The 16,696-nt window shown below is 32.7% G+C and overlaps 1 protein-coding gene across 1 annotated transcript; it reads left to right on the plus strand.

The window, feature by feature from the left end:
• Window positions 1-1,434: 1,434 nt before the first annotated feature.
• LOC133193958 (receptor-type tyrosine-protein phosphatase epsilon-like) lies at window positions 1,435-15,606 on the plus strand. Its single transcript, XM_061329870.1, has 15 exons — window positions 1,435-1,491; window positions 1,867-1,977; window positions 5,660-5,815; window positions 6,973-7,060; window positions 7,925-7,995; window positions 8,356-8,392; window positions 8,682-8,779; window positions 8,900-9,028; window positions 9,215-9,366; window positions 10,664-10,799; window positions 11,003-11,158; window positions 11,919-12,053; window positions 12,410-12,561; window positions 13,546-13,681; window positions 15,485-15,606. The coding sequence occupies exons 1-15, from the start codon at window positions 1,435-1,437 to the stop codon at window positions 15,554-15,556; spliced, it is 1,686 nt and encodes a 561-aa protein (XP_061185854.1). The 3' UTR covers window positions 15,557-15,606.
• Window positions 15,607-16,696: the final 1,090 nt, after the last annotated feature.

The following is a 16,696-nucleotide window of genomic DNA, read 5'->3' on the forward strand; positions in this document are numbered from 1 at the left end:
GGGGCACAGCCATACACTTTCAGTTGACAGTTACGGGAGCACTACTACCATAAATTTCCTGACAAGCAAAAAAAAAAAAAAAAGGTCACCAACTACCAAAAATTCCTTGACAAGCAAAAAAATCAGACGTTTTTATTGAGGTGGCACAAGTATAGTATCTATGTCTACTATAGTAATCTATATATCGGCAAAATTATTGGGGGGGGGCACGCCCCCCCGTGCCCCCCCCCCCCTCGGTTTACGGCCATGTTGATTAAATTTAGGGTCACTAAGGAAAGAATGTTTTGACTGGATGAATGGTCTGAAAGAACATGTGTTAACTTGTCGAGTCGGTAACACATAGATAGGGTTTGCTTATAACCAGAGTGTGTCATGGTTTGATGCAAGGTCATTTGAACGAGTTCAAGGTCATCAACGGAGAAACAACATTCCTTAACTGTCTTTCTACTGGTGAGACATTGCAAGTTGATACCCCTTACAAGATTGCTTATAACCTTAGAATGTGGCATGACCTTGACTCAAAGTCACTTCTTCCTGTTCGCAGCTCCAACGGAAGACCTACTCGTTGCTTTGCAACGAGTTCTGCTCTAGTTACTAAGTACAAATTGTACTTCGGGTTTGTTGCCACTATGCTCTCAGTGAGGAATTAAAATATACAAATTTTACCAATAAAATTAGGAAAACCTACTACATATATGTAATAATCTTTCGATATATAAATATATTCACAACTTATAGTCACTCACGGTGATATCAATGATTTGCCATTATTTCAATGATCATTCACACAAAAGCTTTTTTTTATGTTCATCGCCTCGTTTTTTTTTTTTGTTTTCTTTTTTTTAATAAACATCGGGCTCGATGCTATATGATGTTCTAGAAGCTTCCGTCTATATTAAGATCGGTGAATGACGAAAATAACTTGCACATTTCCCTTTTAATCGGTTATCACACCTTATTTAAATCAAGTTTTGATTGAATAATTCAGTGATGACCTTTTATGAAATAAATAAACGATTGCTTGTTGCCAGTTTCATTAAAAATTGCCAGAAACTTAGATCCGCCAACCGGAAACGCCACCGTACTCACGTTTCTGCTATTTCATGGCAGTTTGTAGAAAATGAAAGTAGACTTTTAATTTAAAGCACAATACTTACTATGCGAGTGAAATCTAAATATAGTTTACGGACAACATCTTGTATCTAGTGTATTCTTAGAGGAGTTAGTAAGAACTCGGGCGCAACCAATTCGGAGTTTATTTGCAAAGTTTGTTAATTTATAAGTATAGATGTATGATTGTTTGATATACATGTATCCTATTCTTCTGAACCATTTTTTGATGTTACTTATAACAATTAGCATGCAGTCTTGGTTCATATGGTCAAAATTGTTCGAATATTTGTCCCGAGAATTGTAAAGATTCCCAGTGTCATCATGTGTATGGAACTTGTAAATGCAAGAGTGGATGGAAAGAAGAAAACTGTTCTACAGGTTTGATTTGTGATAAATACTTTTCTATCTAGTCTTGAAAAAACGTTCGATAAGTTTTCCTAAAAACGGATATTCTAAAGTTTCTAATGTATATTAGGTCAACTTTGAAATAATGTTTGTTTGCCCTCTCCCGAATCAGGATGAGAAAATTGGGTCGGTAAACAGGTGCAATTAAGATATTATTTCCCAGAAAATTTCAACATCCACGCTGTATTTTCACAATCTGTTATCCGGAATGCATAAAAAATAATTGCTTCCTGGAGATTAAAAAAAGTTTTGAGTAGGTCCATTTTTAGCCAGTCGATCGGGAGAGGGCAACCAAACATTTTTTTTTTTTTAAGATGGCCTTATGTTTTATTTTATAAATGTATGTAGAATGTTCCAATGGCACATTTGGAGAAAATTGCCGTCAAAACTGCAGTGGCCATTGTCGCAATGAAGAAATATGTAACAAAGTCAATGGAACATGTCCAGATGGTTGCCAAAGTAACTATGAGGGTGAAACCTGCAATACACTGAGTAGACGTAAATATTTTCATTTTATCTACTTATATAAAAGAACAACTTGATTCTAATACTTTTTCCTATGTTAGATTACTCTTAACCTTTTTTTTTTTTTTATATATTTTTAGCAGTTAGCATATCATTGTTTCTGTAATAGCACATTTTTACATAAACTTTGGTTGACAAATGAAGATGACACTCTGTATAGTATTGATACTTTGTTACTATGTTCGACAATCATATATACTGAAACGCAAAAGAAACGCAACATTATATTTTAGGGGGAAATATTACATATAAGATATTATTTTGTATCTAAAAAGTAAGGACATCTTCAACTTTTTAAATATCGGTAATTTAACATTTGAGTGATTTTTTATACCATTACCGGAAGTTAAGTTTGAGTCTGCTTAACAGAAATCAACAATTGCATGTTTAACAATACATTTGGCAACATTATGATTTGTACATGTATCTGTTCATCATAAGTAATGCTGCGATGTTCCGAAAAATAATTTCCCCTTTCTTTTCCGTAAGCGATGCCATGGCTTCCTGAAAATGACTTAAGTATGCATTTCCATTGCTCTAGCTGGAAAATCTTAAAATAAAGGTGATGGAGCGATGTAGATGCAAATATGACCCACATCATGCCTCAACAGGCTCTTACGTATCATTAGCATGGATGACAGTCCTTGGACCAGAAGTCCAAGGTTTACTACAATGCGCTTGGCTAGAAAAAATTCGACCTCATCATCCCAAAAACAGGCATTTAAAAATGGCAAAGAATATGGCTTTTGCTCATATTTCGAGATTGATGAACCTACTGCATCGTAGAAATCAAGCTGCAACTGTTATGCATGGCAGTCTTGCACGCTGTAATTGAATGGCCGGGGTGGGGGTGTTTTAACATCATGTATTACTTTCGAAAGTTAAAAGATAACATTTAACATTTTTATCAAATCTCTGATGTTTTCAAATCGACTTTTACGTTAGTGTATTCATTTTTGAAAATCATTCGATAAAAAATTCAAATAGTTGTAAATTATTGCTTGTTGCGTTTCTTTTGCGTTTCAGTATATATAAATGCAGTATTGTCCTTTTCTCCAGATGAGAGTTATTCAGTACTCACCACATTCATTTACCCATAATTGCTTAATGTTAAAAAATCTAAACCACATTCACAATGCTCAGAAAATTGTTGGGTTTTTTTTCTCTCATTTTTATTCTTTCGTGCGTCTGGTTGTCCGTCTGAACATTTCTCCCATTATTAGTTTTTATTCAATTTCAATCAATTTTGTACAAAAGTGGATCAGATGTCGATATTCAATTTTGCATTTATAAGTACAATAATAAGATTATGTTTTTTTTAAACTCTCCTGCATATACAGTGTCATGCCAAAATTGTTTCAAGTTATCATGACGTCAATCTTGCGCAGTACTACAGTTCAGTGTTTCAAAAACTCCACTTACCTTACTATAGTTGATTACAGACTTTTGACTCTTTTAGTATTTAGTGGCATGACCTTTAGCTCTAATTACAGTATTTAGTCTGTTGGGTAAGGTTTCGTTTAAACTCTGTAAATACGCTGGGGTGAGGGACGTCCAGATCTGCAGTACACAGTCAACAAGTTCTTGTTTTGTTTTGATGTTATCTTGCTCCCTTGAAAGTTTAATTTTAATTGGTCTCCATACATTTTCTATGAGATTTAGGTCTGGTGATTGAGATGGCCAGTCTAAGCAAGGAATATTATTTTGTTCTTTTCAAGCCCTAGCCCTAGCTGACATGTGGGCAGGACAATTATCGTCTTGAAACATCCAGGGGTTGTTACTGAAGTGTTTGGCAACAACTTGCAACACATTTTTGTCCAAAAGTATAATGTACTTATCTATGTTTAAATTCCCATCTATTGGTGGAAGTAAGCCTACTCCTGAATAGCAGATACAGCCCCAAAACGAAAAAGATAGGCGGACTCCACCATAACGGACAGAAAGTAATCCAAGGCACTCCGGTCTCCATTTTACATCTGCCTTTCTCCAGATATAAACTTTACTGTCTGTCCCTAACATGACTTGGGTTTCATCAGAAAATATAACTGTTATCCAATTTTGATCCACGGTCCAGTATTTATGATCACGACAATACTCAACACGCTTTACTCTGTTCACTTTCGAGATGGTAAGAGTCTTGGCAACTTTCCGACGATTATAATTCAAAAACTACGCTGAACTGATCGTTTTGACAGTGGATTTGGTATAGATCTATTTAATTCTGATGTTAAATTGCTCAAACTTTTCCTACGATCTTTTATAACCAACCTGTTCAAGACGCGATCTGACTGATCAGTCATATGTTTTGGTCGTCCGCTTCGAGGATTATTCGTGACACTTTGTCGTACAGAAAATCTCTTCAAAAACTTGGAGACTGTGGAGCGATCATATCCGTAATTTTGGCAATTTCAGATTTTTTTTTTCTACCTTCATTATTAAGACGCACGATCTGTTCCTTTAGAGCTGAAGACATTTCAGGGCGATTCGAAGCCATGATTGTTTACGTCTGCCACAGTATCTAAAAATAGCCCCACTCACACCAGGGGAATCCCAAATGACGTACATAACTTCTATTTTCTTACGTCCAAAAATAATTATAGAACAATGTATAAAATTAGAGAATTAAGGTTGGAAGATAGTTTTAATTTTTTCTTCAGTAATGTGTAAACTTGAAACACTTATGGCACGACACTGTATTTGTTATGATTTCAATAAGACTCGGTACATATGCGAATTAAAACAATACACATGATTCAATTTATAACTCATAACTTTAAGAAAAAGGATTGTGTTAAAATCATTAAAAATTTATTCTTCCTATATCAATGATGTTAACAAACTTTTATAGTACTGCTTTAATATTTTTGATTAAATATTGCTCATAAGTTTAATATATTATTACGAAGCTTCATGTGCCAATTATATTCTATATCTTAAAAAAATGTTCAAATGTCATAGGTGAAAGTGATAACTTTTAGTTATACAAATGAATTATTATTATAGAATCAATAAAAGAAAAACAAGAAAATGATATTCTACCGTTAATCATCGGTGTGGTTGTTGCTGTTCTTATTCTGATAATCATGGTAGTTGTGATTCTGTGGAGACGGTAAATATTTTACGATTTATTGTATCAATGATTTCTGGATATATAATATCTTTATGCAATTCATGACACTTGTTACAAAGTTCTTTTAAAAAGCAGAGTAAACGTTTATGTATACCGTTTAGAATTTTATAGAACAACTATATCATGTACTTCATTGCTTCTATTCTGCAGAAAATCTAGACGTCGCAAATATAATCATGACATTGATCATTCAAAGCTTATCACTTCCATGAATGAGTTAAGAGGCAAGTGCTTAGATTAATTTTCTTATTTAAATCTTTGCCTAGTCTGGAACGACAATAACTCAAATATTAGCATGTTTCAAGATTTGGAAATAAAAACTGAAATATAGATTGCTTAATTATGATAATTTAATGCTTGTTAGAATTTCAAATAATACCAAAAAATCATACTGTAATGTTGGAAGCACTTATTACGGAATCTACAGAATAGATAACTGGAAATATAATCATAAAAATATATGATATAATTTTGATGCAAACAGAGCAAAAAGAAATCCATTCGTACGAAAACGATACTGTTCAGTTACATGGAGAGGCAGAGACAAGGAACATAAAACAGGGAATATCTATACAGGACCTTCTGAAGACCAAGAAAGAAATATGTGTGGACAATGGTTCAAGTTTCAAAGCAGAGTACGAGGTATGAGGCTATGAACAACCTAGTCAGAATAATCTAACTGCGTCAGGAGACAAACCCTCACCACAGTTAAAATACGTCCCATATACTTGCAATATAGCAAATCGGAGCGGATCCGCTCGGAAATGATTTTTAAGTATACTAAAGGAGTTGCACTGAAAATAACTACCAAATTAATCTTAACAAACCTTTTTGAGATTGTTTATCCCTTTTAACCTATAATAAATAATCCATATAAAGACGAAAATTCAACTCATTCAACGTTTTTTCTCGTTTCAAATTGACACGCTATGTTGGCATTCGGAACTCTCTGGATTGATCATAGTACATGCACTTAGTTCGAGTTATCACTTTTTGCTATATTGCCAATACACGGAACGAATAAAGGTCCGTAGGAGAATATCATTTTAACGATAGAACGTTCCACATATATCTATGCACAACCTTGATGAACTAAACACATGTATGTACGAAAGACCAAATCTATAGCTGCATAAACTGTGATTATCTGAGCCAAATACTTCACCGATAACATAACATTTAAGCTGTGTATGCTTAAATTTCATGTCGTGCTTATCTTACTCTGCTGTGCCCTTATTATAAAACTTGATACCATCACTGTAGTTCAGTCGAAAGAGCGCTCGCTCCGTGATCGGAAGGTCTTGTGTTCGAATCAAGGCTGCGGCTGACCTGAGTCGATAAAAAATAGGTAGCAACTGTTCCTTCGCCAAGCGCTCAGCATTTTGAAGTGAAAGTTGTAGTTCTTTCGGATAAGACCTTAAAAACCAAGGCCCTGTGTCACGGTAGGCGTTGGCACGATAAAGAACCCTCATTGCTCAATGGCCCAGAGAGCCGAGTAAAGGTCTAAATTTGAAGCCCTTCACCGGTATATGGTGACGTCTCTATATGAGTGAAAAAGTCTCGAACAGGACGTAAAACAACATTTTATCAATCAACCAATATTAGACTTGGTATTAAAAAAATTAAAATAAAAAAGGTCCATATTGGTAACAGGTTGATTTTTTTTTTTTTTTTTTTTTTTTGGTATCGTATCGTATTTTGCATTTTTATTCAACTTTCCTCCAAAAGCATAACAGACACATTGGAAATCTTATATATTTATTAGTGATATATTTATTTTATCAAAATTTACTTTTCAGCAAATTCCAAATGGTGAATTGCATTCATGTGATGCTGGAAAAAGGGATGAAAACAAAATTAAAAACAGATACAAAACAACATTTCCATGTAAGCGCCCTTTAAAGATGTAAATGGAAATTGATAGAAATGGAGATGTAACAAAAGTGCATTCTTAAATAAACGAGAATTCAACTGTTTTGTTAAAGCTTAAAGTTTTAAAAGTATTCAGTATTTACAATAGTACAAAAAAAATTGCTAGGAATGGAATTTCAGCTAAATATGATATAAATTAAGCAAAACAAATCCAATTCAATAATTCTGGGAAATGAATCAGCGTTTGTTTATTATAGTTTCTTCACAGGTATGTTTATGCCGCAGCCAGGTTATTATTCTGCATCCGCGAATACACACTTTTTGTAAAATTATATATTGATAAATCAGAAAAAAACCAGTGATAAAGCATTTACTATTATTATCGATTGTATAGACATCAATGAGTCTTAGACTAAAAAAGAGGTACTCCACTACGACGTCATCATGTGACGTCTATAAATGAAAATATGCTTGGTAAAAAATGAAAAGTTCAGCAGTACCCCGGGAATAATTCATTCAAATTGTTAACTTTGTAATTATGTGAAAAAAGAAATACATCTCTCTGCAAAATGTTCGATCAATTTTAATCAATTTATGTTAACAAAACGATTTTAGCAGTACTTTCCAAGTACCAATAGAATCCAAGCATTCCAACAATTCCCACAGGGTCCAATAGTAAAATTTGACTACTTTGAGATCCCCCCTAAGAAATCGGGACGGTAAACATTCGATTTTTTAATCTTAAAACAATAAATATGATAGGAAAAATGAATTCAACAAAATTTATCAAAATCTCAAGGGTAGAAATAATTAGACTCGGCCTCGTTAACATACTCATGCTGTTTTTCTATTCTTTGTTTTTTTTTTTTTTCGTAACAGATGACCATTCCCGAGTTAAGCTACAAATGGCAAACCAGAGATCTGATTACATAAACGCCAACTATATTAAGGTTTTTAAAAAAATTCTTGTTTTATTTTCCTCGATATTCAAAGAAAAACCTTTTAACCTAAATGTAAAATAAATTAACTATTTAATGAAAAATATATTAACTTGAATGTACATATGTTGGTTAAGTATTCTAATTAATTTACAAAATATAATTTTTTGCATCTAATCAAAGGTAAAATTTCGTAAACAGTCACCTCGCATAAAGATGATACTTTTAGTTTAAAAATGCATGCTTTCATTTGTTAATTTCATGCTTAGATACATCTTAGGAGGTTTCAAGATTTCTTTAAGCTAAGCCACAATTTTTAAATAATACTTTGTTGACCTGTTAATTGTGTTTTTTAATTATATTTTATCAAAGGATATATCAGGGGAGCAGAGATACATAGCTACTCAAGGTACTAGTCGTTTATTTATTCTAATGGTAAACATCTACATTTTAAAAATTGGAATCTAAATATAGTCAAATATATCCCTAATGTAATTTATGAAATTGTTTTTTCTGTCCTTCTTAACCAGTTTTCACAATAATATCTTACGATAAATCCTTATATTAAAATGCATTAGTATATTCTATACATTTTCAACTTCTTGGATACAATTTTTAATTGAGTTACTCGTGTATAATGATTTAGGGTAAAATACACAATGTGAACCATATTGTTATATGAAGGTGTATTTCATTAGGTCCAAAAAGGGAAACAGTGTCTGATTTTTGGTCAATGATTTGGCAGGAATCAGTCAAAGTTATTGTATGCCTGACGAATCTGAAAGAAGGAAAGCAGGTAAACGAACATTTATTATGCATAAAAAAAATTACAAATAAATTTATTTCTTTTCTTTACAACACGGGTTTACTTGAGTTACCTTTTGAATATGTTTGTTTAAAAGCATTTTTTCTTTAGGGAAAGTGTGCACAATATTGGCCAAATTGCAATGATAAAATCCAAAGTGGAAATTTTGCTATTCGGAACCAAGAGGAAAAGGAATACTCAAATTACATTAAAAGACATCTGAGATTACAAGATACGATTGTAAGATGACAGGATTAGAAAAATGACCTTCAAAGTTTGCTAAATTAAAATGCTAATTTTCCATGTCAACCTTTCTAAAATGTTTTTAACTAAGTGATGCTCTCTCTCTCTCTCTCTCTCTCTCTCTCTCTCTCTCTCTCTCTCTCTCTTCGTTTCCATTCAGATCTTCATCTCATTTAGGGTAAGGAGGAACAAGAACAAGAAGTATGGATGTTTCATTACACCCAATGGCCAGACCGTGGTGTTCCTGAAGCTATAAATCTTGTCGTGTTCCACCGGCATGTTATGCGAGCTTTTCCGAAGTCTTCAGATAAAGATAAAATGGTGGTCCACTGCAGGTCAGAAAAATCTGAAAAAAGACAGAATGGTGTTCATTGCACATGAATTACTCCCCGAATTTAACATAACTTGCTATGAATTGTATATAAGATTTTCCACAATTGTATCGGTCTGACTGCGGAGAATAGTTAATTTAAGAGGCATTTCTGAGATATATGAGTTTCAAATTTTTGCGAAATCAGTGTCTTTCTTAAAGCCTTTTTGTAAAAAAAAAAAAAGATAAATGTATACAACTGTTTACATGTAGTTAATGAATTATAAAGATAAGGAGTAATCGGCCCAAAAGAAAATTATAAACATTACAAACTGCGAACAGAGCAAACACGGAGCTCAAAAATTATCTTAGGTGAGATCAGGTGCCATGGAGAAGTTAACACCCCATAGACCGGCTACATCCGCCTTGTGCTCTTTGCTGTGAATGGGTAAATGGGGAAATCCGCAGTCAATTCAGTATTAAACAATTGCATATAAAAGACGTCAATCAACATTTCACATAAGGACATCTTCTGTTTGCAAACAAGATCATTGTATTGACTATTGAATTTGCGAAATGTTTAGTTCCAAGGAGATTGTAGATACCCGTTTATCATCAACTTGTTTGTCCGTATCCTGCCTCGTTTCAAAAACTATTCGTGCGTGTAGCATGCTGTTGCATATCGAATCAACTTTAAGACATAAACATTTGCAGGGGGATATTTCTATGTTGCTATTAACAAGGGAAATAGACGGAAGAAAAGCTTGAGTCATCACGTTTATCATAAACTTAAGTTTTTAGTTTGCCATCAATATCAGTTAAACATTCAAATATGAAACCGATGTGTCAGATTCTGTAATGTCTTTTATTTTGAGTTCAAAGGGATATATAAAATCAAAGTAGTTATGATAATGATTATTGTTTATAAATTGATAACACGTAGTCGATATATTTGAATGTCAATTCGAAGGCCAAAGCAAGAAATTTCTTCTTTTCATGTAAAAGACTGTGAATAAAGTGTGCTTCATAAGAATAGTAAAAGAGGTCAATACGGAGCACAATAAGTACACATGGAAATTCCAAAAGATTGTTGGAAAACTTAGTTTCCAAAGACTACATATATGCTGTCAATGAGAAACTCAAGCAATATCCACTTCGTTATACTTACAAGTGTGTAGAATTGTGGTTTTATAATAAAGCAAGTCCTCAAAAGACCAATTACAAGAAAGGAAAATTTACAAGGTCCATTCTTATTTTTTTAAAAAAAAACAAAAAAAAAAAAACAGTTGTCTTTGATTTCAAACAGCCTTGTAATATTTTAGTGCTGGCTTGGGTAGAACGGGTACCTTCATAGCTTTGGACGCCCTCTACCGGGACGGTTTGAGTTCAGGGTCTGTTAATGTGTCGGAATATGTCACACAAATGCGCCATGATAGAATGAACATGGTACAAGGAGAGGCAAGTGAATATTAATTTGATAAATTTTATTACTTTAGATATAAAAACTCAGAAATATCATGATTATAATCATGAATATATTTTGAGGGAGAAAACGCTTTATTCCTCAGAATTTTTTGTGCTTTCCATATATAATTAAATATATCATTCTCTCATTATTGTCCATACGAATCTTTTGTACAGTTGAAATCATCTCGTTGTAGGATCAATACAAAATGATTTACACTGCTTTATATGAATCATTCAGAGGACATCTGCGTCCAGTTACTGCTAAATCATTCCTGTCGCAGAACCAGGCATTAAATAGTACATATGAAGAAGATGGAATCAAGAAAGCGCAAGAGACTGATAATTTTAAGGTTTTTAAATATTTACTGTTAATTATCATAAATTATTACGGAAAATGTTTTCATTGTATCATTATCAGGTCAAGTCATGTGTGTATGTATAGACTTAGGATTTTTTCTTTGCTTCTTTTGCGGTACAGTGATAAAGGTTTTGTTCATTTTCAATTTTACAAAGCTATGTAATAATGTCTGGGAAAAACTAAATGCATCACATGAAAGATTTTTTTTAATGGTAATTTTTAGGCAACCTATTTTTAAACGTAGGGGTTCAGCTGAAATGAGCATTGTAAATTGAATAGAAATCGAAAAACCATCTTATTAGATATTTTCTTTCAACAGGAGCTAATTTCACTTAAAACACAATACGATACAAATGAAAAATCAGCGCATAACAATGCAGCATCTAATTTTACACCGGATGTTATGCCAAGTAAGAAAAGATTTCGTCTCTCTTTTTGTTCCATACAATAACAAGTGTGTAGAAAAACTTACGGTTTATTATACATTATATCATATTAATGTCTAAATATTAAATCTTACCCGGAGTGGTCAAAATTTAATTGCTTTGAAAATTATCTCCATATAGTTGAGAAATATAGATGCTGTGTTCTTTCTGACAATGATAGACCAGTTTATTACAACGCTGTTATTCTTCAGGTTTGCAAATATGAATTCTTATGTTGATGCAAATATACGAAGACAATTTTTTTTATTACAATACATGTATATCACATGTAAACTTGAATTCATTATTGTTTTGATTTCATTAAAGTCGTTCACGAGACCGGATGGACTTATCAGTGCCCAGTACCCACTTGAAAACCAGTGTGAAGACTTCCTGTATCTTGTGAAAGAAAGCAGAGCTGGCACTGTTATTTTTCTGGGGCCTCTTGAAGATATACCCTCAGTATGAATATAAGTTTCTTGCAAAGATATGCGATTGATTTAATTGCTTTTCAATTATTAATAGCTTTATTTTTATCTTAGACAAAGGTATGGTTTCCGTCAAAGAATGATAGCAAAGTTGTAGGAAAGTTTACAGTAAAAATGACTAAGTGTCATCCCTCAGATGTAGTCACCAAAACTAATATCATTATTCAAGGAAAGGTGATATAATATTTATTGACATCTCTCTCTCTCTCTCTCTCTCTCTCTCTCTCTCTCTCTCTCTCTCTCTCTCTCTCTTGTTTCTTGTTTTGAAAATATGATTAATTTCAGAATTGAATATTAAGTAAACAAAACTATACGTAAACATTCTTTTAGGGATTCCATGACATCCGAACTTCGGTTTTGGAATGCAACTTCTGGAAAGGCGAAGCTTTAACTGCCAGTTGTAGGAAAGTTCTTGATGCAATCAAGGAAACAAAACTGGAAGAGACGACGCACTCGATCAATAGAACACTGGTCCTTTCAAGGTGCATTCGGTTAACCTATAAAATTTGGTCCAAGCATATCCCAGTTTAATAAAATAGTTGTCTTTTATAAGGAAAAAATAGTTCCTCTTCCTATGAAAACCCGCGTGTTATTTTCAGGAATTGTAGTCTCCTATAAATAGCAAAAAGCACAAGTTTTGTGTATTAAAAATAAAATTATAAATATAAAAAAAAACCTTAAATATTTGAATTTTTTTGTTTAATTTTAATATTGAATAAATCTTTAGCAAGCAAATGTGATTATATATATCAGTATTCTCTGGTTATAAAAGTCATATTTGGATCATTATTTGGAAGCTTGTGAAATTTTTTATCCACTATAATTAAGATATTCGTTTTTCATAATGTGCCAGTCCAATTGAATCGTTTTTTTTTATTATTAATAATAGCTAAATAATTAGCTAACTAATTTGATCGCATATAAATATATATTACCTTACTAATCCTAACAAAAATTTACTACCGTAAATATTATACCTTACTATGATTAACTATAGAAAAATCTTCGATATTTTGATTTACTATGAAACTTTACTCTGATTTTTTTTTTTTTTTTTTTTTTTTTTTTTTTTTTTTTGAGATTTCAAAAATTAAAATCTCGTAAACTCGATAACAGTGAAATGAAATTTGGAAATAATATGTGAATATACAAGTGATAGTTCCCTTTAATATAAAAAATGTAAATGTATGAATTGAACACAAAAATATAACAATCTGAAATCCAAAGTAAAATTACTTTGAATTACCAAAGTCAAAACCTTTTACTCTGGTAAAAAAATCTGAGATAGAATACTGTAGTTACATGTAACTATAATATTTTTGGATAGGACACAACAGCCATCTCTACTGAATAGTCTTTATAGATTTGATTGTAACGATATCATTGCCTCCTAAGAAAATAAAACAAATGATTATGTTTCACATGCTATTTATTGTAGTCAAATTTAAACTTAATTTACATTGTAGAGACGGGGCCCAGCGTTGTGGTCCATTCTGTGTCGCCTACAATGCAATTGAGCAACTTATCCTCGACAAGGAAGTTGATATCTTTACAGCTGCACGTCTGATACAAATTCGTAGACCGGAATTTATCTCCACTTTCGTAAGAATCTGTTGTCTAATAATCTAATGATAATATTTTTTTCTTATTCTTATCATTTTCATTATATATTATTTATTTCTAGGTCAACTGAGTCACTCAAATGACCTATTATTATCTTTTTATCTTCTTCGTCCGTTGTGCGGGTGTGCGTCGTGCGTTGGTCGTAAATTTTTTAAGCATCTTCTCTGGAACTGCTTTACCATCTTCAACCAAGTTTGACTTAAAGCATCCATAAAGTGGAATTCAAATTGTTAATTTCATTACCCCCCCCCCCCCCTATTGAGGGATGGGGTTAAAACCAACAAAAATAGTGCCATATTTAAACACATTTTTCCTTTACTCCTGGAAATCAAACATTCGATTGACTGATGTCATTTGCTTTCATTATATGATATATGTACTGGAATACCATTATGAATTCATCTATTTCTGTGCTACATAATACGATAAGGGGTAGAAATATGTCGTAGTTTTTGTCTCCCAGTTGATTCGATACGCAAGAGCATGCTGTGCGTGTGAACAATTTCTAGGGCAAGGCATGCTATTGACAAACAAGTTGATAAAACAGGGATATCAACACTCGTGTGAAGTCATCATTTCGCAAGTTTTGGTCGATACAATGACTTTGTCATTAAATGCAACCTAACATTAAGTCAAATGCTGACCGACGGTTTTCATACTAATTGTACGGCCATTATTTACACACTCGTCCGATGTTTTAGATGTCCGTGTTTGCTCTGTTCCCGATTTGTACTGTTTAATGCCCTTTGAGCTTGAACACGGTTCGTTATCTCCATATTTCATTGGATCTAGTCGCCCGCATGGCGCAGTGGTTAGAGCTTCTGCTCTAGAGTCGCGAAGTAAGGTGTTGATCCTTACGTCGCGGGTTCGAATCCCACTGTGGGACGTGGAGACCGGTCCTTCGGATGAGACCGTATAAACCGAGGTCCCGTGTCGCAGTAGGTGCTTGCACGAAAAAGATCCCTCACTGCTCAATGGCCGTAAAAGTCGAGTATAGGACAAAATTTGCAGCTCTCCACAGGCAAGTGGTGGCGTCTCCATATGAGTGAAAAATTCCCGAGAGGGACGTTAAACAACATACAAACAAACAAACAATTAAGACTATATACTTTTTTTTAAAAAATATGTTAGTATATATTTATATCTTATGGAATCTTATTGCTCAGTGACGCAGTTGTCCTATTATAAAATCAATACTTTTGGTTGCAATCTATATCACAGTAATTCTTAAGTCTATCATCGAAGTGTTTTTAAAATGTGTAAGGAAAAACTTGTATATGTGAAAACTTCAGAAAAATATAAGCACAATATCAAGGAGTGGGTACTTGCGAAATATAGACAGTTTTGTGTATTCAAAAATATCCGTCCATACAATACCCGTGTCATTTCAATGATAACTTATCGGGAAGCCTGGGTTCGATTCTCGTTCTCCGCTCCGCGTCAAACCTAACGTAAACATAGGTAGTTACCGTTCTTTCGCTAACCACCCAACATTAAAAGTGAAAGTCAAGGGTCTTTTTGGTGAAACCTTAAAATCCGAAGTCCCCTGTCACGGTAGGCGATGGCACAAAAAGAACCCTCACTGCTCAATGGCACTGGGTGCGGAGTAAAGGTCAAAAGTTTGAGCCTTCACCGGTATATGGTGACGTTTCTAAAAAATTTCTCGAATGGGACGTAAAACAACATAAATTAATAAATCAATCAATGATAATTTGCCATTTGATCTCAAAAAATATAGTAATAGCTTAATCACTAAGAATTTTCATTTTCTTATTTATTTAGGAGGAATATCAATTCTGCCATGAACTCGTAGCGGAATATCTGCAGAGCGATACAGTCTATGCCAACTTTTGATTTTACGTACTAGCAGACTTATTAAGTATTTTGTTTTTATATTCTATGAAGTGTAGGTACTGTATTTTAGTTATTTTTTAATTCTTTCTTTCTGCATTGTTTTAAAATAGATTAACATTTTTCTTCATATATATTATAGATATGCTACATTTTTTGTGATACTTGTAAATAAAAAGAAACATTCACAGTTAACAGGAAAATATTCTATTAAATCTATAGACATAAAATATTCAATTGCTTTATAAAAAAAAAATTAAAATAACAAATTTACATATATTTAATTGCATTATTACTCCGATTTATCTGGTTTGCTTCTTAATACCTTGAATTTGATAATCTCTGTAAATTTGATACTGTATTAAAGAATACATGTTTTGCTTTAAGGATATCCGATCCTCAGCTAGGAAGGACAACTCTTTAATTTATTATTTAATTCAAAAAGTCTCAACATGAAGCTTAAATATGAAATCTTGTCATGCAACAATTTTCATTTTATGCATCTCAATGTGATTCAAGGTTCTTTGAAGTTTTAGAAACAGTCTTTTAAAACGTTGATATTTTTACCCTATAAAGGTATGTTAAAAATACAGATTTAAAGAAATTGACTTTTCCTTTAATTTAGCCGTAGATACCAACGCTAATTAGCATGATATGAAATTAGAAATGATTTGTGATGTTTTACAATGATATGAAGCACTTTATAAACTATGCATTATAAATAACTGAAGTACACAGAAGAAACTAAAGCACTGTATAAGTAGAAAAATCATGCAATTTTCTTCAAATGTCTGGATACCTATAGTTTTTAATCCTAAAATATTTTTGTTGATCAATTTCCAATTAGAAAATGCATAGTAGGTGTCTCTATTCGCATTTCCTGAAATTTTATTTGAAATTTACTAATTTTTCCTATATACTATGATTAACTTGAATAATGAAGTTGGAACAATTGCTGTGGGTAAATTCACGTTACTTTGAGAATTCAGAGACATTTTTGTGAGCATTTTCAATTATTCAGTGCCTGGTTTTCAGAACCTGAGGATCGGACTACCTTAAGTGTCTTCTCCTAATTTATGTTGCGCAAGTAAAGTAAAAACTTTATTTGAAAAACCTTTTAATTAACTGCAAAATATTTTCTTG

The sequence above is a fragment of the Saccostrea echinata genome, unplaced genomic scaffold (genome assembly GCF_033153115.1).
Source record: "Saccostrea echinata isolate AGI-Se365-2 ecotype Australia unplaced genomic scaffold, CSIRO_AGI_Sech_v1 ptg000028l, whole genome shotgun sequence".
Classification (NCBI taxonomy): Eukaryota; Metazoa; Mollusca; class Bivalvia; order Ostreida; family Ostreidae; genus Saccostrea; species Saccostrea echinata.

Coding starts and splice junctions, on each gene's coding strand:
- LOC133193958 (XM_061329870.1), top strand. CDS start 1,435: ATGTGTATGGAACTTGTAAATGCAAGAGTGGATGGAAAGAAGAAAACT. Junction 1,492..1,866: donor AGAAGAAAACTGTTCTACAG/GTTTGATTTGTG, acceptor AAATGTATGTAG/AATGTTCCAATGGCACATTT. Junction 9,367..10,663: donor AAAATGGTGGTCCACTGCAG/GTCAGAAAAATC, acceptor GTAATATTTTAG/TGCTGGCTTGGGTAGAACGG.